The following is a 26,103-nucleotide window of genomic DNA, read 5'->3' on the forward strand; positions in this document are numbered from 1 at the left end:
CAGCGCGTGACGGGCTAGAGCGTCAAGGCATTCCGGCTCACGATTGGCTGTGACGTCATAATTAATCGCAAATATGACCCAGAGAGTCTTCGAGAGGGAGGAACCTGTCTGAAGGAGGAACGTGTCTGAAGGAGGATGGAAGGGTCCCTTTTAGGGTCGTTCTTTATCTTCGCATAAGAAAACGGGTAATCGATGCTGTGCCTCTGGCTGTTTTTCCCCTTAGGACCCAATCCTGGGATATTTATTTTCTTGGTCTTGCATCTTACAGGTACCTCGTCGCAGGGGGCGTTCCCCCTGAAAATCGTATTAACCTTACCGAGTAGTGATTTATTTTGACTAGACAACTGCAATTCCCGCCGTTCCGGAGCTGGTGTTTCCCTTCTGCGGCTGCGCAGTGGTTGAAAACAAAGCTAAACATTGAGAGTTAGAGTTGTAGTGTTCGTTGGGACTCGCGGGCCAAGCAAGGGCTCTCTGCAGAGCCCAGCCTGGGTCGTGTGCTTTGGGGGCTGTTTGGGGCCTTTGGAAAGGTGAGTTGGCTTAAGGGGCAGAAAGTGGTGAAGGTGAAGGCGGAGGAGGAATGCTTACTCCCTGGGAACCAAAGGAAACAGGGATGAAGTGGGACACTCGGGAAGGAGCTCAGGATTTTGGAGGTGGCGGAACAGAAGCGGTTGGGACTCCTTCGTCCTTAGACGCATGCTAGATCACTAAGACTTAAGTCGAGTTTGGCTTTCATTTGCGTAGCCACCTCGTGTCCCGTCCCATGTCGTCGTCCGTCGTCTCCCCCCCGTCCAACCAACTCTAAATCATCATCATCATCCATTACGTGCACAGTTGATATTTCATAAAACATGAGGACAAGTATCTTTAGAAAGTCTTGCTATTTTAATTCATCTGTAGCCTACAATCTAAAGTAGAAACTTGTTATCCTGAAGGGACAGCTGCTAGATGAGTTTCCTAGTTCCTTCCCAACCCTTCCACCCGTGCCCAACCAGATAGCTGTGCTAAGCTCCTTACATATAAAATTCTGAAGCCATCACTATTTTCTTTCAAAGAGACAAGTTGTGGTGTCTCCTTGAGAGAGGCTTGGCTCTGCCTGTCTCAGCAATAATGGAAAGACACACAATAGTGAAAGGGTTAAAACTGAGCAAGTTATTGGAGGGTAATAAGCCCCATAGTTTGACTTACCTGGGTGTCATGTTGTCTGTCTTTCCAAAGAAGGTCTGTTACTGAGCCCGTGACGGTAGGCAGTTTTTATCTTCACTTTTCTGTGTCTCCTTTGAAAATGGAAATTGAAATTAGCCCTCTTCCCTCCCCAACTTTCCCTTTTCAGTTTGACAGAGTGAGGATCCACCATGAGTTGAGTACTGTCCTATTGCAGTAAAGGAACACAAGCATTATAATGCGTGGCCTTTTCCCAACAAAAAGCTCACAATCTGTTCAATTAGTATTTCTGAGCACCTATGGCAGTCTTTGAGCTGAGGCTGAGGCTGCAAAGTTGCAAACTGTGTTTTCTGACCTTAAGGAGTACAAATGAATAATTAGAATACAATGAAAGTACATTAGGAGGACAAAATGTGAGAACCCAGGACAGGCATTTAAAACAAATATGCCTGTATACTTCAAGGAAGACTGGTGTTTTAATAAGATAGATACAGTGCTATGGGAAATATAAGAAAAATGCTCAGATATTATGTGTTAAGGATAATCCCCAATCAACAAGTAGTTAATTTTGAGAACTTGGGATCACAGACTCTATAATGTTAAGTACTGTGCTAGATGCTAGGTACTGAGAAATAAAAGTAAGGTAGTCACATTTTTTGAAATCTCAAAATAGGTATGCACAGGCAAATAAGAATGTGCCTAAGAGGTTGGTGAGATCCAGTGTTTGATATCAGATCCTTTTTGATAATATAGACAGATCATTGTGTTTGTAGATGTGTAGTTCCCACCGCTTATGAGTCTAAATTTCTGCGTCAAAATGTTAATACGAATACAGATTTCACAATGTAAACCATGAATGATTTTCAGATGAGTTGTAGAAGTAAAAAATCTCAAGTATTCAGAAGAAGGCAAAATCACTATAACATGTAGTAGACCAGAAAGACTATAAAGAGTCAGGGGCTTGAGCTTTGGAAGAGAGACAACTGCTATTTATTGAGAACTTGGCATATATCAAGCATTGTGCCAATCTCTTTAATTCACATTTGTTCTTTATAACCCCAAGAGGCAGATTTTTGTCTTATCTCCATTTTATGGTTGAGGAAACTGACGTAGAGAGACATTGGTACTTGTCCTGAGTCACACACGTAGGAGGTGGTAGAATTAGGATTCAGACATAACCCTATCAGGCTTCAAAACCCATGCTCTTAACCATAAATAGTGTAAACAAAGGCACAGAGATGAAATGCCAGGCATTCTCACTGGCTAAAATATGACCTCACAGTAAACTCAGGTTAGACCAGGGATGACACATAAAAAGTTGGTAGTCTTCATTTGTGTTGCCATCAGCCTGTCCTATAAATAAAGCCAGAGTAACCACAGATTCCCATCCCAAAGAGTTCAACAGGGGATGGCCTCATAATGGATTTAGAGTGAAGGATGATTGGCAGTGTAAGGCAGGCAAGCAGAGGCGTGGGTGATCAAATAAGAGCAGAATTTCAGAACAAAAGATAAGAGGGCAGAGATGCTTTATGTGCTGCTAGAGGCAGAGAGGGCCCGGATCCAGAAACTGCAGAAAGAGAATGAACTGGTAACACCGGAGTCTAGAATTCTATCAGAAGACAGAGGAGGCTTGGAGTCCTGGCAATCTGACATAAATGTACTTGGGCAACGCTTCACCAAGGAGCCTGTCTCCTCTCTCTCCCAGTCCCTGATAGAAGATTCAGAATGGTTCCTATTGAGTCCACAGGAGAAGTATGCTTTTAGTTTATATGAAAAGATTGTATGCTTTTTTTTTTTTTTGACAATTATTTAAGACCTTTATTAACAGGTGCTTGCAGTTTGTTGACTTTTTTGAAAAAATCAAGTTGTAAACTTTTATTACAAATTAAAAATGAGATTCTTAAAAATCTCAACTTGACCAGATATGAAACAATTTAAAAACCTTTAAAGGTGTATTGAGAAAAACCAGGCTTTTTTTTTAAAAAAAAAAAAAACGTTTGTCATTACCAAAAAGAGACATCTTTAGGTAAAAATAATAAAAACCCCATGCTGCATAGATAATGCAGATAGTTCTAGTTATCTGGTCAACAGGCAAAAAGCAAGCACTTAAGGTCTTCAGCTCCAAATCTTTTGTTCATTTCTTATTGCTGGAATTTCATATTCATTTGTTCTTGTTGGATGACCAAACCGGATGATGGTAGAGATGGTAAGCTGGCATTTACTCAGCCCCGCCCTGCCCAGCCTCGGGAGCGGAGGAATTCTCAGCTGGTGGATCGGCTGCTTTTGTCTCTTTGCCATCTTGTGGTTTAGGGTTTTCTGGGCGTCTGCGTAGGTAATTGAAGTTGCGGCGGTACCGACGTTGAGGTGGCTGCTGACCTTGGGTCTCATCTTCTTGATTTTCCTTATCTTCATTGCCATCCTCTCTAGGCTGTTTTGGCGAGGAGGGCCCCTGCGGAATCGTGGTGTACAACCCCGATACATATTCTGCCTCACTGGTCTACCTTGTTCTCTTGCACCCTGGTTGTCAGCACCCTCCATCACTTCTCCTTGCACCGGAGGGTTGGAATACTGTGGTCGACGCCCATAGGGTCTCCGCATGTAGTAAGGTGGGAACCGTTGCCTGCGGTAGGGCCTGGCCTTCGGGAGCACTCTCCGATCCCTCGTTCTTTTCCCCACTCTCACTATTCTGGTAATTCTGCTGGTAATTGCGTGGAGGACCCCTGCGACGTGGATAGCGTCTGTAATGGTTACGGTCTGCTGCATATTTACTGCCTTGCACTGGAACTCCACCAGGGCCTGTAACATTTGCTGCCTCTGCTCCCTTTTCTCCTTCAACAACATCACACTCCACAGTCTCTCCATCTCCTACACTGCGAAAGTACTTCCTGGGGTTGTTGTTCTTTACTGCACTCTGGTGTACAAATACATCTTCCTTGGTGTCATTCCTGTTGATGAAACCATATCCGTTTCTTACATTGAACCATTTTACTGTTCCCAAAACCTTCGTTGCGATGACCTTCTTGTGCCTGCCACAGGCGCCGCAAATATCAGGCCGCCCGGGCCCCCGCTCCCTGCGCCGCTGCCCGTGGTGCCGGGCTTGGTGTCGGCAGCGCTGAGGGCGGGGGCGGGGGCGGGGGCGGGGGGCGGGGCGGGAGGTGGCTGCTGGATCTCGGCCTCGCTGCTCACGGTTGTGGTGATGGTGAGTGGGGCCGGCTGCGGCAGCTGCGGTTCCTCCCCGGGTCTGACGGCCGGCGGCGGCGGTGGAGCTGCTCAGGGCTCTCTGGGGTCCGCTCTCCGCTCCCGCTACCGATCAAACTGGATTGTATGCTTTTATTAAAAGAGCATTCATTATTCTGCAACATAGGAATGCAGTGGTTTCCCATGGGTGAAATGGCCCTGTTGTAGTCCTGCCTATTAGCAGATTTTCTCTTTCTGAGGGGAAATATCCTTGGCCTTGGCCAAAACAATTTGTTTTTTTCATTCAGTCAGTATGTGAGCAGGTGTGTTTGACACCTCCCACATTCTAATCTACCTTTGTTTTCTTCTCTTCCAGATTGGCCTGGTCTAAAGCAACTAAAGACCCTAGGATTGCTGCAGGTCAGCAGTCCCCACTGGAGAAAAAAATCTTGGTAAATAAATTATCTTTACAGCATGCAGTTTGGAACTTCTAGGAGAAGGAACCTGAAGTTTAAAATCCTGCCCAAGTGACGCCTTCCAGTAGTGTATCTACACTGGCCCATGTTTTCTGGCTATATTCATACTTGCAAAACAAAGTATTATTCTGAAAACTCCCAAGAGTATGTTTTTTAAAAACTAGCTATTGATTTTGTTGGTGGGTATTTCAGCTTGCAGAGCTCACAAGCTCACCTAGGAGTGCTGGGAGTAAAATTGTAATTATTACCCAAAGTAAAAAAAGACCACTGATATTTTTTTTGGTGTTAATAGTGTGGGTAAGCTCCTGTTTAAATGTATTCAAAGTAAAAAGATGGTTACGTTATAAAATTCTGTACTTCACTTTGACAGCATTTAGGTGGCGTGCATACAATGGCAGCAAGACAACTGATAACTCAGAAATATCAAGAGGAGTATGAAACACTCTGTAGGGAGCAAGCTCTTTCTCTTGACTATTGGCTTGCCAAAACAGAGTCTTACTATAATAAAAGAATAGTGGAAATGATGAAAGAACAAGAAACAGGCAATGAAATCAAGAAGAAATTGGAGGGGAAAACAACCACAACCCAAAGCATAGAGAGAGAAAAACCGTACTATTTGGTACCTGAGAGAGAGCTGAAACACATAGAAAGGCACATACGTCGAGCAGGACACTTCAGAGAATTTAAGGATAAAACATTTAGACCATTACTACAACCCTCTAGTGAAATAAAGTTCCCCAGAATTGTGCCAGAAGATCATGGCATCCAGAAAGCACAGAAAAGAAAGCAGGTAAATGAGAGGGAGCAGATGCAAATTAAAGGTCACCAGGAACGCATGAGTCGTGGTAGAGAACTTATAGAGCAAAAACTCAAGGAAAGACTCTTGAGAAAAAACCAGAACCAGCCACCTACACGGGAGAAGTGTGAGAGAGTAAAGAAAGAGGTAAAAGAGTTTGAAAGTGTTACTGCATATCCACTTTTCCAGCCATGCAGTAGAAGTCGGATTAAAGTGAATATTCTTATGGAAAAGTCTCCGAATAGAGAAGAAAACACAATCATAAAACCGTATCAAAAAAGATTCTTAACTATGCCACCTTTTTTGAGAAGTCAAATAAGAAAAATAAAAGCTTAGTAAAGTTTCAATGCTTTTTGATAAAATCACGTTTCTTAAGTGAATCTTTTTTAATGCCAGTTCTCATCTCTCCCCAGAGTCAATGAATGCTCCCATTTGTATCAGATACAGAAGTATCAGATAGTTCTGGACTTGAAAACTAGCTTAGCTATTTTTACTTACCTTGTCTTTTTTCAAGTTGCTTATCCTCTTTGATGTTCAACTAGTTTCCTCATCTGTAAGTGGGAGTAATAATATTTATGGGAGCATTATGATTTCTGTGAAGCATTAGCATGTATTAGATGTTTCATAAATGTTAGTTTCCTCAGTGGGAAGACCTGGGTTGGGGAATGATAGTGAATAAGGAATTGTTCTTTTCTTTTTAGGTTTCTATTTTTCGATCAAATTTATTTATTTATTTATTTTTGAGGAAGATTAGCCCTGAGCTAACATCTGCTGCCAATCCTCCTCTTTTTTGCTGAGGAAGACTGGCCCTGAGCTAACATCCGTGCCCTTCTTCCTCTACTTTATATGTGGGATGCCTACCACAGCATGGCTTGCCAAGTGGTACCGTGTCCGCACCCGGGATCTGAACTGGCAAACCCCGGGCCGCCAAAGTGGAATGTGCACACTTAACCGCTGCACCACGGGGCTGGCCCCAAATTTATTTAATTGAGGTAACATTGGTTTATAACTTTATATAAATTTCAGGTGTACATCATTATATTTTGATTTCTGTGTAGATGATATCATGTTCACCATTCAAAGATTAATTACCATCTATCACCATACACATGTGCCCAGTCACCCTTTCACCCTCCTCTCCCCACTTCCCCTCTGGTAGCCACCAATCTAATCTCTGAATCTATGTGTTTGTTTGTTATTTTTATCTTCTATTTATGAGTGAGACCATATGGTATTTGACTTTCTCCCTCTGACTTATTTCACTTAGCGTAATACCCTCAAGGTCCATCCATGTTGTCGCAAATGGCAAGAATTCATCTTTGTCTATGGCTGAGTAGTATACCGTTGTGTATAAATACCACATCTTCTTTATCCATTCATCCCTTGGTGGGCACCTAGGTTGCTTCCAATTCTTGGCTATTGTGAATAATGCCTCAAGGAACATAGGGGTGCATATATCATTACGCATTTGTGTTTTCATGTTCTTGGATAAATATCCAGCAGTGGAATAGCTGGATCGTGTGGTAGTTCTATTCTTAATTTTTTACATTTCCCTAATAGTGATGTTAAACATCTTTTTTACTTGCCTGTTGGCCATCTGTATATCTTTGGGAAAATGTCTTTTCAGATCTTTTGCCCATTTTTCAATTGGATTGCTAGTTTTTTTTTGTTGTTGAGGTGTATGAGTTCTTTATATATTTTGGATATTAACCCTTATCAGATAAATAGTTTGCAAATATCTTCTCCCTGTTGTTAGATTGTCTTTTCATTTTGTTGATGGTTTCCTTTGCTGTGTGGAAGCTTTTTAGTTTGATGTAGTCCCATTTGTTTATTTTTTCTATTGTTTCCCTTGCCTGGTCAGACATGGTCCTTGAAAATATGCTGCTAAGACTGATGTCGAAGAGCTTACTGCCTATGTTTTCTTCTAGAAGTTTTATGGTTTCAGGTCTTACATTCTAGCCTTTAATCCATTTCGAGTTAATTTTTGTGCATGGTGTAAGATAATGGTCTACTTTCATTCTTTTGCAAGTGGCTGTCCTGTTTTCCCACCATTTATTTAAGAGACTTTCTTATCTCCATTGTATATTCTTGGCTCCTTTGTCTAAAATTAGCTGTCCACAGATGTGTGGGTTTATTTCTGGGCTCTCGGTTCTGTTCCATTGATCTGTGTGTCTGTTTTTGTGTCAGTACCATGCTGTTTTGGTTACTATAGCTTTGTAGTATATTCTGAAATCAGAGTGTGTGATGCCTCCAGCTTTGTTCTTTTTTCTCAGGAAGAAAGTGTTCTAATCTTCCTCTCTGATTCCCCCTGCTCCCAACCCTCGAAGGTTATCTTGATGAGATCGCTATAGGTCAGTATCTGGTCTTTTATTTCCTATTCACACCTTTCTCAGGGAACTACTAACAGACCCTCAAAGTCTAACTTGCACCATACAATTTGTTTATGTGAGAAACTTAATTTTGAGAACCTCCTCTGTGCCAGGCATTGTGTTCGTTACTGGGAGTGAATAAAGAGAAGTCCCTGCCCTTGATCAATTTATAACTAATAGCCTAGATCACTCTATAAACAGATAATAAAATGTTAAGGATTTTGATAGAGGTATGTACAAGTGTACAGAGGAGAGATACCCAACCTGGCCTAGGTGAGCAGGGTGAGGACAAAGGAGGTCAGAGAAGGGAATGCAGTAGTCTCTCATGTTTCTCCCAGCTCCACATTTTGTCACTTTCTGTTACTCATTTAAGCAAGACCTTCCCAATATTCAGATCCACTCAGGGGTAACCAAACTCACCCTCTCTCAAACCGATGTCCTTCAACACTCATTAATAAATCAGCAAATTTATCAATTTAGTGTGAATTTAAATCACCAAGCAGAATAAAATTTATTGTTTTCCAATCAGTTCATTTTCTTTCCAGATACCAGAAAGTTGGTAAAGTAAGGGTTCAGAGTTCGTAAGAGAATCAGAGAAAAGGAATCTGAATGCCCTAAGGAATATTATACTTAAAATGTAATAATCCTGATGCCCACCTTTCTGTACTAGTAGGACACGCTTCACCCAGAAAATTGCTAGATGGGACTGTCCAATAGAACTTTCTGCAATGATATAACTGTTCTATATCTTTGCTCTTCAATGTGGTAGCCACTTCCCACATGTGACTATTGAGTATTTGTTTTTTGGAGTTTTTTTGGTGAGGAACATTGAGCTAACATCAGTTGCCAATCTTCCTCTTTTTGCTTGAGGAAGATTGTCCCTGAGTTAATGTCTATGCCAGACTTCCTCCATTTTTGTATGTGGGTTGCTGCCACAGCATGGCTTGATAAGAGGTGTGTGGGTCCACACCTGTGATCTGAACCCATGAATCCCAGGCCACTGGAGTGGAACTTGCAAACTTAACCACTACACCACCAGGCTGGCACCTGAGCATTTGAAATGTGGCTAGTGCAACAGAGGAACTGAATTTTTTATTTTATCTAATTTGAATTAATTTTAAATTATCCCATCTGGTTGAGTACTGCCATATTGTACAGTGTGGTGTTAGATAAACATACCTCCTGTGTTCTAGGCTTCAGTCCCACAATCAGCTTTGCATCTTTGGCAGTATTTGCAGGTATGGTAGATCACTGCTCATCTTTCATTAGTATCAGTTTAGTTTCCTTTATATTTGAGAGACTCTCTAGTCCCTTAAAGAGATTTAAAAAGCAGTGTAGACAACTTTTGTGTGGAAATGAGATGGCTGAAGTTGCTTAAATTGGGTTCAGGAACTGACCATCTCTCTGCTCATTCTGGAATTTGAACAGGACACATACCACAATGTCATTCCTACCCCTGTGATTTGCTTCATACAGGCTTTTTTGTCCTGTTTGTTCTCTGGTCTACCATCACCATGTCCTAGCTCTAGATTCCTTTTTTGTTTTTAATTGATTTATTTATTTTGTTGGTGAGGAAGATTGGCCCTGAGCTAACATTGTTGCCAATCTCCCTCTTTCCTTGAGGAATATTGTCACTAAGCTAACACCTGTGCCAGTCTTTCCCTATTTTGTATGTGGGATGCCACCACAGCATGGCTTGATGAGCAATGTGTAGGTCCATGCCCAGGATCCGAATCTGCGAACCTTGGGCCATTGAACCAGAGCACATGAACTTAACCATTACACTACCAGGCCGGCCCCCCCAGCTCTAGATTCTATACCTTGCCAAGATGTGGCTCATCAGAAAGCAAGAGGCAGAAGAATTTAGAAATCCAAATCAATAGGGTAGTGATACACCCTTTGAGATGAGTGGGACTGGAAAGTAACCTAATATATAGCTGTTAGTAATTGTTTACCATGAAGATTTTTAATGCTGAATACATAAATTGGTGACTTCACCTGCGTTCTCTTTCCTTCCAATCTAGCATAAAAGCAAATGGTGATCTCGGCAGTTTTGCACCTCATATGGCTAAGAATAGAAGTCTGTAAAGGGCTCAGTTTGACTAAATCTGAACCCATCATCTCCACCTCACAAACTCTATTCACCTTTTCAGTTCCTTGTCCTGTGTGTGAATGATACCATAATTACTCCCAAGAACCCTGGCTTATATCACGAGTCACACTTGATGCTTTTCTTTTGTCCTGTATTCTTTTTTCTTTCCAATGTGAAATGTAATATACAAATGAAAATGTATGTACACAGTTGGAAGAAGAGTGAAAAAAAAATGTCCAAGTACCCACTGCTCAGGCTGAGAAATGGAACGTTACCTCACCTCAGGAGCCCTGTGTGCTTGCCCCCTTCACGTCCCTCTCCCTCATCCCTAGAGGCAATCACTATCCTAAATTTTGTAATTGTCACCTTTTTGTAGTTTTTATCATCTATGTATGTATTCCTAAGTGACATAATTGTTCATAGTTGCCTGTTTATAGCCTTTATATAAATGGAATAGACTGTGACTTACTTCTTTTGTTCATTAATATTTTTTAATTTATCCATGTTAATATGTGGCACTGTAGTTCATTTCTTTCTTCTCTCTCCCTCTCTTTGAAACACTCTCTTTACTTATTTCTGGGATAACATGCTCTCCTGGTTTTTCTCCAACCTCGTTGGTGGTTCCTTCTAGGTCTCCTTTGTTGACTCCTCATCTTCCCAGTCTCTAAACGTTGGAGTGCTCCAGAGGTGAGTCTTTAGACCTCTTCTCTACACTTGTGCTCTCACTAATCTCACTGAGTCTCATGGTTTTAATATTATCTGTACACTGATACACCACCAATCCAAATGTATATTTCTAGTGTAGTGCGTTTTCATGACTTGAATATGCCACATCTTAATTATCAGTTCTACTGTTAAGATCATTTGGGTTGTTTCCAGTTTTTGTTTTTGTCTTTTCTGCTACAAATGGTACTTCTGTAAACATTCCTTTAACATGTTTTTGGTGCATGTGTGCAAGAGTTTCTCCAAGGTATATAAGTTGTGGTACATTCATATGACAAGCCTGGTCCTGGAGCTTGTTAGAGTTCCATTCCATTGTGGTTTTATACCCATAAGTCTGTTTTGTAGAGTCTGGCACATATTAGACTTAATAAATATTTGTTGAAAGAAAGAAGGACATTTGTTAACTGCTGGAAACAGTCCTGTGTTCCAGAGAGCCAGGCCCAAACTACAAAAACAGGTGATAATATTCCACTGTACATTCTTGCATCCTCTCTGTGCACAGTCATAGTCAACCTTCCTTTGTTCTTATATCTCAATTGAGGTACTAAAATATCTTTATTTACTTAATTTATTTTTTAATACCCTTCCAGTAAAATTCAGGATTTTATTTATCCCCTCTCCCAGAATTTTTTCTCCACTGCTTTCTAGACAAGGTCACCCACATGCCCTCTTCTCAAGGCACCTGACAGCATAAAGTTTCATTAAAGTCTGAACAAAAGGGTTCCCAGAGAAGGAGGAGAGGGTGCTAAAGTCCCTGGAGAGTCAAGGACAAGAGTTTCCTGTTGTCTGCTGGACAAGAGTCCAAGTTCTTAGCCCTCAAGCACTCTGTGACCCCGCCCTGCTAGAGTACTATGTTTGGACTTGTGAGATTTGTTTTGGGTTCCAACTCTGCCACATATTGGCTGGCTTGAGAAAGCCCTTACCCTCAGGACCCAAAATGGGAATAGTAAAACCTTCCTCACCCAGTTGTTCCAAGGAGATAAGCAATAAAGTCCTTCATAAAGTGCCACATAATATCATGAATTACTATCCTATCAGTTTTCTTACCCTACTTTTATACTGTACTATAAGTTCCTACCCAAACAGAAGCATAGAAAACCTAAAGTTCAGATTTAAAATGCAAAAGAAATATATGAATGAAAAGAGGCCAATTAGTAGACAAGGAAAGACAGTAAAGAGTGGAAAATTTAGGCTGATGATAGAGCAAGTTTTGCCAAGTGTTTTTCTATTAAATGAGCTTCTTTGAAATATTTGGGCACAGGACACGATGGTAAACAGAATCTGGGGTGAGCTAACATAATAGAGACCATGGCAAGCCATTACCCAGGAGGCAAAGACATGATTTATTTAAACATAAAGCCCATTCATTCGTTCCCTGTGTGTTGAATCCTGTTAGTCAAACACTGCTGGTTGCCAGGGATATAAGGATGGGTAACACAGGATCCTCTGCATTGTAAGAACTTGCAATCTATTGGCAGAGTTGGAGATGGATAATTATATTACAGGAAGAACAAAGCTAACAGAAACATTCTAAGTGCTACAGAAACAGTGAAGAAGGACTGCCCAGCCCTTTGGAATAGAGCTAAAGGGCCCCTTGGAAAAGCTTTGGAGAAGAGGTAGCCACTTTTTGAACTGAAAGTTAGAGGATTTGATAAGTAGATGAGAAAGAAAGGAAATCTGGGCTCAGGGAATAGCAGATGAAAAGGACCTGCAAGTGACTGGATTAGAGGACAGGATTAGGGGAGTGGCAATGGCTGACTCCATGAAGAATTGTCAGGGTCAGAACAAGTGGAATCTTGTATGGCAGCAGTTTGATTCAGATGATGGGGAGTGATCGAAGAATAACACTGGTGTGTAAAAGGAAAATCGTTGAATTAATAAAGCAGCATTAAAACGCTCCTATTTGGATCAAATTTTAGTGTTGGTAGTCATACCATTGGCATCAACCCTTTATTAAAATAGGATTAGGAACTGAATTCTAAAAAGTTGAGTTTTTAAAAGATGAAAATGGATCAGGAAATGTCATGAATATAGCCAGTGGTACAAAAAAGCATGAGAGTACAGCTCTCATTGAGCCAAAACTGTTCAAAGGGGAAGCCACCAGAAAACAGGTTGGAGCCAAAAATGGCAAAAAGAAAAAAATCTATAGAGATGTACACTGAAATATCTCTGACAATTACCAGCCCCACCTGGATCTAAAGTGCAGCTGATTGAGAAGACTACCCAGTCCCTTCCATACATACCCCACCTGCTGTCATTGTGAGGTTTTCCCTTAGAGGTAACTATAATCGTTTGAACTTGATTTCAGTTAAAGGAAATATTTCGTTTGGGGAACAAGGAAGACTGGTGGACTTAAATATTGAGGAGGCAATCTTTGAGAAATGTGCTTAATGGTTTCTGTTTTTTTTAGCAAATAGAAGCAGAGAGAGCTGCTAAATAATTTGTGAGTACTGGCATTTTCAAATATTTTGGTAACTTTAGCCCAAGCAAAAAACTTGGCGGTTGTGTGCAAAAACAATGTAGTTGCAAACCGTTGGGATTTTCCATTTGAATATGTTTCTACAATGGTAAGTTCTATCCAAAATGAAATATGCCTGACAGACTAGCAAATGGATTGTTAAATTATATCTTAAGATTAAGAAAACCAGAAAACATGTTATTGGAGGAGCACACCCAGCTGATATCATTTCCCTCAGAAGGTTTTTCATGTGAATGTAGCAGAAATTCCCAGGAGGTAAGGTACAAGGAAAAATATATATATATTTTGAGGGAAGGAGTTTCTTTCATGTGGCTTCTGATTTTCTCTGAGGCAGGAGGCGAAATCATCAGTTTAGAGATAGAGGAAAAACAAGTCTTGACTAGTGGATTCCAAATGTACTAGGAACTCTCGAATTTCTTAGACTTAAGTCAAGAGACTGCTCTTTAAAAATAACGTTGAAAAGTTTGATGAGTTGAAATACGGGAACGTCATGGTCAAAGTTTCTTGTTTGCAAGCCTTTGAAGCTTGCCTGGGCTAATACAAAGAAAAAGGGAAAATCAATAGAAAGTATCTTAAAATATTTTGCATAATTGGGCTTCACAGGAGATTGAAACCAAGGCAGTAAGTACTCCTACCAACTCTTGTTTCTGCATATTTCCTTACGTCTCATTCTCTTTTTCTGCTCATTCTTCCCTGCCTCTGTTCTTTTTTTAAAAAACATTTTTTTTATTTTTCCTTCTTCTCCCCAAAGTCCCCCAGTACATAGTTGTGTATTCTAGTTGTGAGTCCTTCTAGTTGTGGCATATGGGTTGCCATCTCAGCATGGCCTGATGAGTGGTACCACGTCCGCACCCAGGATCCGAACCGGTGAAACACTGGGCCACCAAAGCGGAGCGTGCGAACTTAACCATCAGCCACAGGACCGGCCCCTGCCTCTGTTCTCATAGTGTAAGATGGCTGCCTCTCTGCTTTCTCATAACCTTATGCTATCAGCTCTTTTCTCTCACCTCTGTAATCAACTGCTCCCTCTCGACTGGATCATTTCTTTTGACCTATAAATATGCTCCAGTCCCTCCCATCTAAATAAGCTATGATGCTATTGCTTTGCACTCCTTCAAAGCCAGGTCTCTTAGAAAGTCTATACCAGCTGCCTGCATTCTGGCTTCAGTGCTCACCAACCTACCAAATCTTCTTTTACTGAGTCATCAAAGGGCTCCATTCAGCTCCATTCAATGGACAGTTAGGGGTGGAATGGAAAAAGAAGGTGCAAACAACAGGCAGAAGACCTGACAGGCATTTGGCTGCAAAAGCAGCATGGAAGAGGGATCGACAATTCAAGGGTAGGAATGCAGTCCATAGAAAATGAGGGCAAGGAAGATCAGTAGTCCTGAGCAAGTGGAAATCAGGCAGGGAACCAATGGAACTCTTAAGGAACTGGAGCAGTGTACGAAAGGAACAAGATAAGCAGACAGTTATAGGACTCAGGATAAAAGACCAGAATAGGAATAGAAACAAAAATCTGGGCCATAAAACTATTGAGTAAGATTCCTGTAGGAATGGGACAAATCTCAGTCTTAGGCTGAGCTGAGCCAACAGTTGAGGGTTAAGAAAGTCCAAAATAGAAAGAGAGATTATCAGGTTACAGGGGCAGAAGACAAAGCAGATAACTACCATAACCCTAATACTGAGACACATGAGAGAAGACTTTGAACTCATTAAAGCATGCCTGATATTATCTCTATGAAAGTCAAAGTGCTTGAAAACTGAGCCTCAGGATGTAAGGTGTATAAGATTGGTGTGTTGTTTTAAATCTAATTATAAAGACTTTCATTGGATTAGTACCACAAATTAGAATTAGGCTGAATAAAAGTACATTTTATCCCTCAAGGGGGACAGTAAGCAGATCAGTAATGCCATGATAGCATAGGCTGTCTAAAATCCACCTGATACCTACTGTCAATTCAATAGTAAATAAACTGTACCTCACTTATCATGACTCATATTTTTGTTGATAACCCCATAGCAGGAAGTAGAAGGATAGTGATATAGAGGGATAAAATAAAGCTTATTGTCTGCCATGTGTCAAACACCGTTTATTTTCTCATTTAATTGTCAGTACATTTTTTTTTTTTTTTTAAAGATTGGCACCTGGGCTAACATCTTTTGCCAATCTTCTTTTACTTTTTCCTTCTTCTCCCCAAAGGCCCTCAGTACATAGTTGTGTATTCTAGTTGTAGCTCCTTCTAGTTCTGCTATGTGGGACCCTGCCTTAGCATGGCTTGATAAACAGTGCTGGGTCTATGCCCAGGATCCGAACCAGTGAAACCCTGGGTCATGGAAGCAGAGTGCGCGAACTTAACCACTCAGCCGTAGGGCCAGCCTCCATCAATACATCTTGATTCCAGGGAGACTAGTATATCCTGGCTTAATTGAGAATGAACTGTCTAAAGTTTCCATGTTGACAGAAAATTCTGTTGAGAGGAATAACAAATTTAGCTGGTGGATTTCTCAGATTTTCTGGGATGTGCATGTAACATATCCAGATATTCTTTTAAGATTTTTTATTTTTCCTTTTTCTCCCCAAAGCCCCCCGGTACATAGCTGTATATTTTTAGTTGTGAGTCCTTCTAGTTGTAGCATGTGGGATGCTGCCTCAGCATGGCTTGATGAGCGATGCCATGCCAGGATCCGAACCAACAAAACCCTGGTCCGCTGAAGCAGAGCTTGCGAAATTAACCACTCAGCCACGGGGCCAGCCCCTTTTTATTTTATATATATAAAGGTGTGGTCTGTAAGTGTGCATGTTTGTCTGGTTTTGCTTGTCCTTTGTTCCTTTTTCTGGTAAACAAAATCCCACCTTCCTCCTCTTTGAGAACTGCTTTTCCCCACCACAAGTCCCAGCCAATCATAGTATACTATCCTCTAGGCTATAGTGATTGGCATCAGTGTGGCCAGTGATTGGCTACAGAGGTTGCATGTGAACCAAATGGCACCAATCAGAATCTTTCCCTGTTTCAAAAGGAGGGACAACAACATTTTTATAAAACAGAGACCCATTATGTCCCCCACTTTGGTCTTTGTGGGACTTGGGACTTAGTGAGCAATGTACTCAATCAAGTGGTCATTATCCTTATAGTCTAGAACCAAGTAAATTCAACAAGAAAATCCAAGTAGCTGGGTCAGAATTAAGTTTGAATCTCTTCGGCCCCTCTTTTGGCTGGGTTGCCACCCAGAGGATGTACCAGTCAGGCCAGCCTGGGGTTGCTGTTAGGCTGTTAGGGAAAAAAAAGAAGCATCATATCCAGGAATTTCCAAAATAGGTCTATATAGCCTCCTGTCCCTTTCATCTTGATTGTTACTCAGGAAGTAGCCAAGAGGAGATGATGCTTTTGAGGGACAGCAGCATTCAGTGACCAAGCTGGCTTACTGAGGTAGGTGGACCAGGAAGAAGTGAGGGAGAAAGAGTAAAAACTCATTTTTAGTCAACTTTGGAGAAGGCTGTTTCAGCCTGTGAATGATGGTAGCAAGCATGAAAGATCCATTGATACCTTGACTATCAACCCATTGTCAAGTGGCTTCGCAATAAAAGGCACACCATTGTCAGACTAAAAATGGTCTGGAAGGCCAAAAACATGGCACAGATTAGTTTCAAGGGCCACAATGGTATGGCTGGCTGATTGGACTAGAATAACAACAGTGTACCCTAAAAAAGTGTCAACAGTGGTGAGGCACTATTGATAGCCCTGAGAGAGGGTCAGAGATCCAATGAAGTCCATCTGCAAGGAGCAGGTGTAGACAATGCCCCTGGCTATGTGGCATCCCTCACTGTAAGACAAACAGATCAACTTTTGGCAGTAGTCAAAAGTTTACTTTACTTTGTGTCCAGTCTATGATGGTGAATGTCTTGCTACATCTGGTATGGTGACGGATCCAGGCCGTGATGGCAACAATCTGCGCAAAACAGGCTCCATCAGCAGTTTGATTCTGGTCAGTCTCATCGGAGAACAAACAGACTTTTCTCGTGGGCATTCACCTGAGTGATCCAGATGGTTGGATCAGCAGTTATAGTTTATTTCCACGGTTTGCAGCTCCCAAGAGATGTCTAACCAGTCTAGTTTTTCAAGTAGCGACCAAATAGCTAGGCCATTGGCCACAGCCCAAGAGTCAGTAAAACTATAGGAAGGTTGATCAAGGGAAGTATTGGTGAGAGCTATGAAAAAATGGCCTTGAATTCTGCCCACCACACAGAGCAACAGCATCCATTTTTAGTTCTGCATAACTGGCACTGAGATTGAATGGCTGCATCAGCCAGGGATAGCATTAGTTTTCAGCTTAGCTGAACCACAGTGAGCCATGGCCAGACATTTAGGGGAGTATCTGTGGACTGAGAGCCCCATTGAACCAGCAGCTTTGCTTCAGATGGAGGATAAAGTTTTCCCCGAAGAGAGATCTGCCACTTTTTCATGTAAAGCTGAACTGTTAGGGCCAGGCCAGCAGCATCCTTAAATATACCATTTCTAAGCAAGGCTTATTGAGTCGTTCCCACTTTGTTAGAAGTTGAGTCCAAGTTGACCTACCCCAAATGTGAATATTAAACCAGAGTATCAAAAAGCCTCTGTCGGTGAGGTGTTTAGTTTTGACAGGAGCCACTGAGCACAGGCTGCCTCCCTTTGTCAGAGGCTCCAATCAGCAATCTTCAGTCACAGAGACTTGTATCTGTTAGTTCGCAATCTCAGGAAATTCCTGGGGGAAATCTGAAACCAGTCCCTGTACATGGAGGTCATAGAGAGACCAAAGAAAGAGGCAGGCCACTTCCGATTAGTGGGTGGCAGTTTTAATAGGCAAGGGAACTAACATATGAGGCTTGTCTTGGGTGGCTGCAAGAAGAGTAGATCTCTGCATCTGCCTGCTGGAATCTTTTTTTTTTTTTTTGAGGAAGATTAGCCCTGAGCTAACATCTGCTGCCAATCCTCCTCTTTTTGCTGAGGAAGACTGGCCTTGAGCTAACATCCGTGCCTATCTTCCTCTACTTTGTATGTGGGAGGCCTGCCACAGCATGGCTTGCCAAGGGGTGCATGTCAGCACCTGGGATCTGAACCAGTGAACCCCTGTCTGCTAAAGCGGAACGTGGGAACTTAACTTCTGCGCCATGGGCTGGCCCCTGCCTGCTGGAATCTTAAAAGAGGTTCACTGTTAACTGGGTTCAGTCACGTATTTAGTCCAGATGATCTCAACAACACCTTATTTTCCCAAGGCTAGGTCCTTGAAACAGGTTGTAGTGTGGGAATGGTGGGCAGAATGTACATTCCAAGGACAGGGGAGGTGGTGAGGAGCCTCTGATTGCCTGGGTCCTGCTGGTTTAGTTTCTTCATGGTTAATGGAAAGCATAGTTGACATACCCAGCCTGTTTTCACATTGGCCAGAAGATGGTAGTAATCTCCATGACTGCTTCAGCCTCTTTCTTTTCCCACCACTGCCACCACCTACTATCTCGCTCTCACTCTGCAAGAGCCTCCTCAGCTCACAGACATGAGTTGTCTGTTGGAAAGGGGCAGAGCACTGTGCCAGGTACTTTGGGAACACTAAGAGATTTAAAATGTGTATTTGCCAGCCACTCAGTACTAACCATGGAGCTGAGACAGCAGTGTAGAGACTTGAAAACAAAAGGTCTGTAACAGGATGCAAACCAGTGCAGCAGGACGTGGGCTTAGACAGGCTCACCGGCTCTGGGCCTGTTTGCTCACCTGTAAAGACAGAAGGACAATTCCTACCTGGCAGGGCATTTCTGAGGATTTAATGGAGGCCATGTTTACACAAGTATTTTGTAAATTGTAAAACTTGCTGCCAATGTGAAATAAAAAAAGGTTATAATCTAAAATGGAATATGATAAGTGCTAATTAAATGGAAAGAAAATAAAAGTGATTTTCATTAGGTGGTAAAAAAAAAGAAGAAGAAAAGAATGTTAGCTAAGAAAGGTTGAACTCGGAAGTGACCGACATAAGTGGAACTGACCTGGACCGGTCCTCTCTGCTCCCACACCTCTGTCTGCTATCTGTCAGCACTGCAGTCAGTGTGTGCCCTCCCCCTTTGCCTTCCCTTTTCTTTTCTTTTCTTTCTTTTTTTTCTTTATTTTGCAGGGAAAGACTCGCCTTGAGCTGACACATTTGTTACCAATCTTCCTCTCATTTCTCTCCCCAAAGCCCCAGTGCATGGTTGTATATCCTAGTTGTAAGTCCTTCTGGTTCTTCTGTGTGAGCTGCCACCACAGCATGGCTGCTGACAGACAGACGGCTGGTGTGGTTCGGCAACCAGGAAAGAACCCAGGCCCCCCAAGCCTGAGTGCGGAATTTTAACCACTAGTCCATCAGGGCTGGCTCTTCCCTTTTCGAAGATGCTCTGTGCCTCCACCTCTCTTTCTGGGCGGGCCTGTGAAGGTCTCATTTTTCTCCATGGGGCTGTAAACGATGGTGGTTGGTGGTTGTGTGCGTTTTAATCAGAGGTAGTTTAATCCTCTTTTTTCCGAGGGTAAATGAAGATTAGGAATAAGGAAAGAGCCTAGAGCTAGGTGGGACCCAGTGTTTACAACTGGTGGGGGGGCGGGGGGAGGCTCGCGGGGTGGGGCTGGGCGGGGTCTCTTCCTTTTAGATTTCTTAGATTGTGAACTCCTGACCTTGGAGAGCCCGCAGCTTTAGCTAGGTCGCTGGGCACGGTACGCGGTGGGCTTGCGGACTGCGAGCGAGCGGAAACAGAGGGGGACAGCGGGGCCGGGACTGGGCTGGGTCGCTGCCGGGGAAAGTGTGCGCTGGGTTGGACCCGGATCGCCGCCGCCCCCACCAGAAACCCCAAGTCCCAAAGTCTAGTCCTCCGCACGCGGCGGGTGAGTAGGGCAGCGGGGAGGTGAGCTCGCGGTAGTCGAGGGTAATGGAGGGTCTTTACTCCGTGTTCCTCCACCCCTGATCTCGGCAGGAGAACGGAGCATTGCGCCCCTAATCTTGGAGGAGCTTCCAACCCCTGGTCTCCTGCGGGGAACCTGGATCAGTCAAGGGTTTGGCTGGGTGTGCCGACCACTCCAGCCCCTTTGGGGCCTCGGCGCCAAGGAGGTGCTCCTAGCAAGTGTTGAGAAAGTCGGGATCCCAGAAATGAAATTTCAGGGCAGACGGGCGTCGAGCAATGTGCTCCCCGTCAAGGGGACCATTTCTGAGCATGTAAGCCGCTTTCAGCACATAGCCTGCTGTGCTGTGCTACGGTGAGCAAAACTGTCTTCGTTCCTGCCCGGGAAGCTTTAAGGCTGGAATGCGGGAGCCGGGCGCGCAGTGAGAAAAGGTGAGCGCCGTGGCCGAGGCCAGCACCACCAGGGGCCGCGATCTAGTCAGCAGGACTGGACGGTGGCTAGAAAGGGTCCTTGAAGGACTGAGCAGAGACCCAAAGGCCGCGTGACAGAGGTGAATGCCCGAGGGCCATTTTGGTAGGCTGGAGGGCAGAAAACTGTGGGCTGGAGCATAGGGATAGGGACCGCCAGGGCGGATCCCACGAGCCCTTGTAGGTGTGTTGGGGATTTTGGTCGTTCTCAGAATTGCAGTGGGAAACCACTGAAGGTTTTGAGTTAGAGATTGGATGGATTCGGAGGACTGGAAGATGGCGACATATTGCCTGAGAGATTTACATTCTTGAAGGGCGGGACCGTCCCAGGAGCAGATAGGCGTGCCCAGCCCCCTCCTCCAAGCCAAAAGTCTGTTGAGTTATACCCAGACCCCTTCCCATTCGCCAGCTAGCCGAGCGAGGTCTGGGGCTGTGGAAAGTACTATCAGAGGTAGAAGTACCAGGGGCAAGCAGCAGCTGCCAGGAATTCAGTCTCCACAGTCATGCTCCCTCTCCAAAACAGAAGGTTAGTTTAGAATTTAGATCAAGGGCCTCTTCCTACCACCCAGCAAGTTCCATTTTGAGAACTAGTGACCAGGTGGGTCTTTTGTGCTTGGGATCAGGAAAGCCAGGTCCTGGAGGATACTATTATTGAGACTGTTTCAAAGTGTTACTTTTAGTGTGATCAGCTGGAGGGTGGGAGACTAATCCAGTTGTGCACACCTCACAGAATGGTTGTGAATAGTCTTGAAAGAAAGGAAGGGAGGGAGGGAGGAAGGGAGGAATCAACTTCAGATCCCAGGAATGCAACTTTCATGTCAACTTCCTTTCTAGTGGTCTGATCAACCCCATTGTTAAATGCCTTTTTCCTGGCTGGTATTTACAATTCCACCACCCATCCAAAAAAGTGAAAGAAAAAAAAGGTCAACAAGTTTTTATTCTTTTCATTTCATCTTAAGAGAAGAGGTGGACTGAGTGCCTGGTGGGCAGGCAACTCCAGTGCTGGACTCATAGCGAACTCTGATAACTAAGTGTTTGCTGTTGGGTTGTTATCACTATTATTCTTTACACGGATCTGATTGTATTAAAAATCTATAGAATCATATGTTTTTTGGCCCTAGACAGGATCTTAGAAAGTGACTTTTTTAATCTCATTTTCCAGTGAAACCAGATCAGAATGAAGAGACTTGTTCAAGGTGGTTTCTGACAGATCCTGGGCTAGCGTAACCTCAAGCACAGGCTTTCTTTCCAGAGTACCCCATTGTTGCTCTAGAGAATGCTTTGGGACAGTGGAAATCATGTCCTCAGTGGTACAGAGTCTAGGGTTTATGCTGTGGACCGAGAACATCACTGAGCAAGTTACTTAGCATCTCTACACTTTAGGTTGTTAAAATGGGGCCAGTAATTGTTACCTCACAGGGCAGTGCTGAGAGGATTCAGTGGCACAGAAGGGGGGTTGAATAAATCTTGGTTCCCCTGACCAAATAAGAAGCTGTTGTTCCTCACCCCCCTAACCACCCTTGCTGATATGTTTTATTTCTCTCTGACCTCAGGTTCCTAGAGGTGGGCACCAGCCGGTGGCTGGAAGCAGGGTGAAACTGAAGGCAGACGCTTTCGTAGCCCCAACTTGGCATTACTGGACAATGGCAGCTGAGCCAAGGGGACCAGGGGCCCTGAACTCTGTAGCCTAGGCTTTGAGGGAACCAAAGATGTTCTCAGTTGTGAAAGAGGAGAATTTTTGACAGCAGAACAAAAAAGGAAGACAGCCCCTTGGAGCAAATACATTTGTCACAGGAAGCGACGTCAAACCCTGAGGCCTTTGCAAAGCCTTTCCATCTGCTCAGTTACTGGGAGGTAGATAGCCTCAGGAGGGAGACCAGTCAGCTTTGGGGACCAGGCCAGGAGTGGATAAAGCTAGAAAGAGATACCATGGAAGAGAAGGCATTTGGCCATCTGAAGCCTGTCGAACCTGTACAGAAGCTGCTTCCTCAGGTGGATGAGGAGGCCCTGCAGGAAGATATGAAGAGAGAGTGCTGGCAGAAGGCGTGGGTGAAGGTGAGGAGACCAAGCTAGAGAGAGGGAGGGACCAGGTCCTAGACTCCAGGAGCTCTTTCGACCACTCCCCTGTTTACAGGTCAAATGGAATCACGGACTGTTCCAAGCTGAACAACACCTAGGAAAAGGGACTGCAAGGCCTTTCTCAGGGTCCACACCACCCTGGCATCCGTCATGGAGAACGTCCTGAAACTTGTCAGAGTGGCAGCCTTTTCCCCTTTGCTTCTTTTCCTATTTATATTCGGTGTACACCCTGCCCTTTCCTCCCACATTTTTCTTCTCTCCTCTCCATCCTTCCTACCTTTCTATACATGACAGTTGCTGGCTTTGTGCCTGTCTTTTCATATTTCTCCCCTACTTCCATGGTTTATTTTTCTCTTAGTTTTCTGGATCTTGAGACTAGATGTCTATCTCTGATGTATATAGACTCCCTGAGTCTCTACTGCTCTTCCAGAAGCCGGTCACCTTTGAGGATGTGGCAGTGAATTTCACCCCGGAAGAGTGGGAATGTCTGGATGCCAGTCAGAGGGTCCTCTACCAGGATGTTATGTCAAAGACCTTCGAAAACCTGATGTCTGTGGGTAAGAGGCTGGGCTTCCCACAGGAAGTCCTCTGTCCTAGGACCTTGGGGCATCTGGTTTCCCTGGGCAAGTAGATCAGCTTACAATTCATGTCACTGACCACTGGTTCTATACCTTCCAGGTATGAAAGATCTGGGTCAGTAAGCGCAGGGTAAAAGGAGAAAAAATGAAAGTATGTGTAAAGGTAAAGATAACACTTGTAACATGATAAGAGTGTTCTCAAAGTATGCAAATTTACCTATTCACTCAGCCAATGTTTACTCAATCACTTCTATTATGTACCAGGCACTTTGTTGGGAGCTAACCTTTTGGGTTTCTCCTCCCCGTATGTCTGTGTCCCAGATTGTGATTCTTAAACCAAGGATACAGAAAAAGGTAGCCTGTTGTCCCCATCAGGTGTAAAGGGGCCAAGATTGGGACCTCAACTCTTTCTCTCTTTCTCACTCCCCAGCCAGATTCTTTCTGTCTAATCCAAATCTGACCACCAAGCTTGAACAAGAAGAGAAACAGTGGAGAGCAGATCTCTGTCACCAAAATGAAAAAGGCCTCCCTTCAGGTAAGAAATGCAAAGGAGAAAGGAAGGATGGAAAGCTGCCTAAGAGGATCAGGGCTCTGTATATCCTCTCCTAGCCTGAATCCTTCCAGCTTGGTCACACTTGGAGCTGCAAGAGACCTTGAGATCATCTGCTCGAGTCCTTTGGCTTCAAGAAGATGAATATCAAAGCCATTCAGGACAAGTGGATATCTTCAGTTTCTAGGGATTGAGAACTACATGTAGGTTGCTTATGTCAGCAATACCCCTTTTATTAAAAAGTCCTTCCCAAGAGAAAAGAAAAGGATGGGAGATGAGATTAATGCAGAGTTGGAGTAGGGGAGACTTCTTCCGAAGAGTAGAATAAGGACTTGAGAGAAATTTAAGGCCAGGCTGACCATACCTCTTGGTTTTCCAGGATAGTCCTGGTTTATACTTCTCATCCTAGCTTGATTACTAATAGCACCTCCTTTCACTCAAGTGTCCCAATTTGCATGATATATTATGAGATCACCTATGGGTATCTATGGGCAATACTGAAAATGAGAGGAAGTGGATTTCAAGAAATGTGGTTGTAGGTTAAAATTTTGATCTCTGATATTGAAAGGTTCCAGTTAAATTTTTATTTGCTTTTAATTTGAAAACCCAGAAGTTTATTCTTATCTTTAGCCTATGAAGTCCAAGAGTGAAGGCGAATATATTGGGTAGGAGAGTGAAGGCAGAAGGAGAGGATGTAGCTTGGAGTGAAGGGAGAGCTCGTGTTGGGATTCTCATGGTGAATCTTGTTATTTCTCCCCACTCACTACAGAAGGCAAGAAGGAGGAACTTCAAGAACAGACTCAGAGTTTGAGAGATGAGGGGACTAGCGATGACAGGAAAGTCTCCCTTGCTTGCAGAGGGGCAAGCCCATCCTCTGATTTAGCTGGGTCCATGGACAGGACCCCAGAGTTCTCAGCATCTTCAACTGGGCCACCCTTTTCCTGCCACATATGTGGCAGGTGTTTCAGCAAGCGCTCCAACCTCCGCAGCCACCAGTTTGTTCACAATCCCAAGCAGACTAACAACTGCAGCCAGTGTGGGAAGTCATTTCGGAACCCCAAGGCCCTCAGCTACCACGCACGCATGCATCTTGGGGAAAAGCCCTTCCGTTGCTCACTCTGTGACAAGACCTACTGTGATGCTTCTGGACTGAGTCGTCATCGCCGTGTCCATCTGGGTTACCGGCCCCATTCATGCTCCTGTGGGAAGAGCTTCCGGGACCAGTCTGAGCTCAAACGCCACCAGAAGATACACCAAAACCAGGAGCCAGTGGCTGGAAACCAGAAGCATATTGTGAGGATTCCAGGTACCACAGCTGGATTCCAGGGACCCATTGTCAGGAGCCAGGTATCCATCCAGGGCCTTGCAGCTGGGAACCATGCACCAGTGGCCAGGACTCAAGGACCCATATTTAGAACCAAGGGTCCTGAGGCTCAGAAGGAGGCACCTGTAGCCAAGAACCAGGTGGTCACTGTGAGAACTCGGGCACCAGTTATTACCACCCCTAGGCCTGTGAATAGGACCCAGGCAGCCAACTCTAGGGCCCCCTGCCCGGAAACCAAGTCCAACTCTCATCCAACAAAGCCTTCAAGATTCAAAGTCTTCTCTTGCCCTCATTGCCCCTTGACTTTTAGCAAGAAAGCCCATCTCTCCAGCCACCAGAAGGCCCACCTCACAGAGCAGCCCAACTGCTGCTTCCACTGTAGCAAGTCCTTCAACTCATTCTCTGAGCTGGTCAGGCACCAGCAGACTCATTGGAAGCAGAAGATCTACCGTTGCCCTATCTGCGACATCTGCTTTGGGGAGAAGGAGGGCCTTATGGGTCATTGGGGGAGCTACAAAGGCAAGGGGCTGTGCCTGGGCAGTCCCCATAAATGCTCAGAGATCCTGGGTCAGTGGTTTGGCTCCTTTCAGGATGCCTCCTCCAAGGCAGGGAAGGAAATGGATCTCCTAGGATCCATACCCCAAGGAGAGGGGAGGGAGGGGAGGGAGAAGGTGCGCAGAGGCAAGAAAGTGTTGAGGTGGTGAAGGGCTTGGAATATAAATAAATGGCCTTTCTGATGGAGGTCTTTCTTTGTGTTTGGTTTTCCTGAGGACTGACCTCCAGGGTAAGGAGGCTGGGGTAGAGGAAGAGAGGTGATGAGGTAATGAAGGAAAGGGAGAAAGGAGGGGCTGGCCCCGTGGCCGAGTGGTTAAGTTCGCGTGCTCCGCTGCAGGCGGCCCAGTGTTTTGTTGGTTCGAATCCTGGGCGCGGACATGGCAC

The 26,103-nt window shown here is 44.1% G+C and overlaps 1 protein-coding gene and 1 pseudogene across 8 annotated transcripts; one reads left to right on the forward strand and one right to left on the reverse strand.

Annotated features, from left to right (window-relative positions):
- Window positions 1-84: 84 nt before the first annotated feature.
- On the forward strand, window positions 85-26,099 carry ZFP57 (ZFP57 zinc finger protein). 8 transcript variants are annotated; one of them, XM_046640460.1, is made up of 8 exons: window positions 85-185; window positions 4,715-4,790; window positions 7,884-7,961; window positions 10,703-10,758; window positions 22,187-22,688; window positions 23,143-23,269; window positions 23,721-23,825; window positions 24,610-26,099. In XM_046640460.1, the coding sequence occupies exons 5-8, from the start codon at window positions 22,563-22,565 to the stop codon at window positions 25,866-25,868; spliced, it is 1,617 nt and encodes a 538-aa protein (XP_046496416.1). In that variant the 5' UTR covers window positions 85-185; window positions 4,715-4,790; window positions 7,884-7,961; window positions 10,703-10,758; window positions 22,187-22,562; the 3' UTR covers window positions 25,869-26,099. The 8 variants fall into 8 exon arrangements, with proteins under 8 accessions (XP_046496416.1, XP_046496417.1, XP_046496419.1 ...); XM_046640461.1 differs by having other exon boundaries at window positions 7,938-7,961; XM_046640463.1 differs by lacking the exon at window positions 22,187-22,688.
- LOC124227061 (Y-box-binding protein 1-like) lies at window positions 3,148-19,080 on the reverse strand (annotated as a pseudogene).
- Window positions 26,100-26,103: the final 4 nt, after the last annotated feature.

Source organism: Equus quagga, chromosome 15 (assembly GCF_021613505.1).
Source record: "Equus quagga isolate Etosha38 chromosome 15, UCLA_HA_Equagga_1.0, whole genome shotgun sequence".
Lineage (NCBI taxonomy): Eukaryota > Metazoa > Chordata > Mammalia > Perissodactyla > Equidae > Equus > Equus quagga.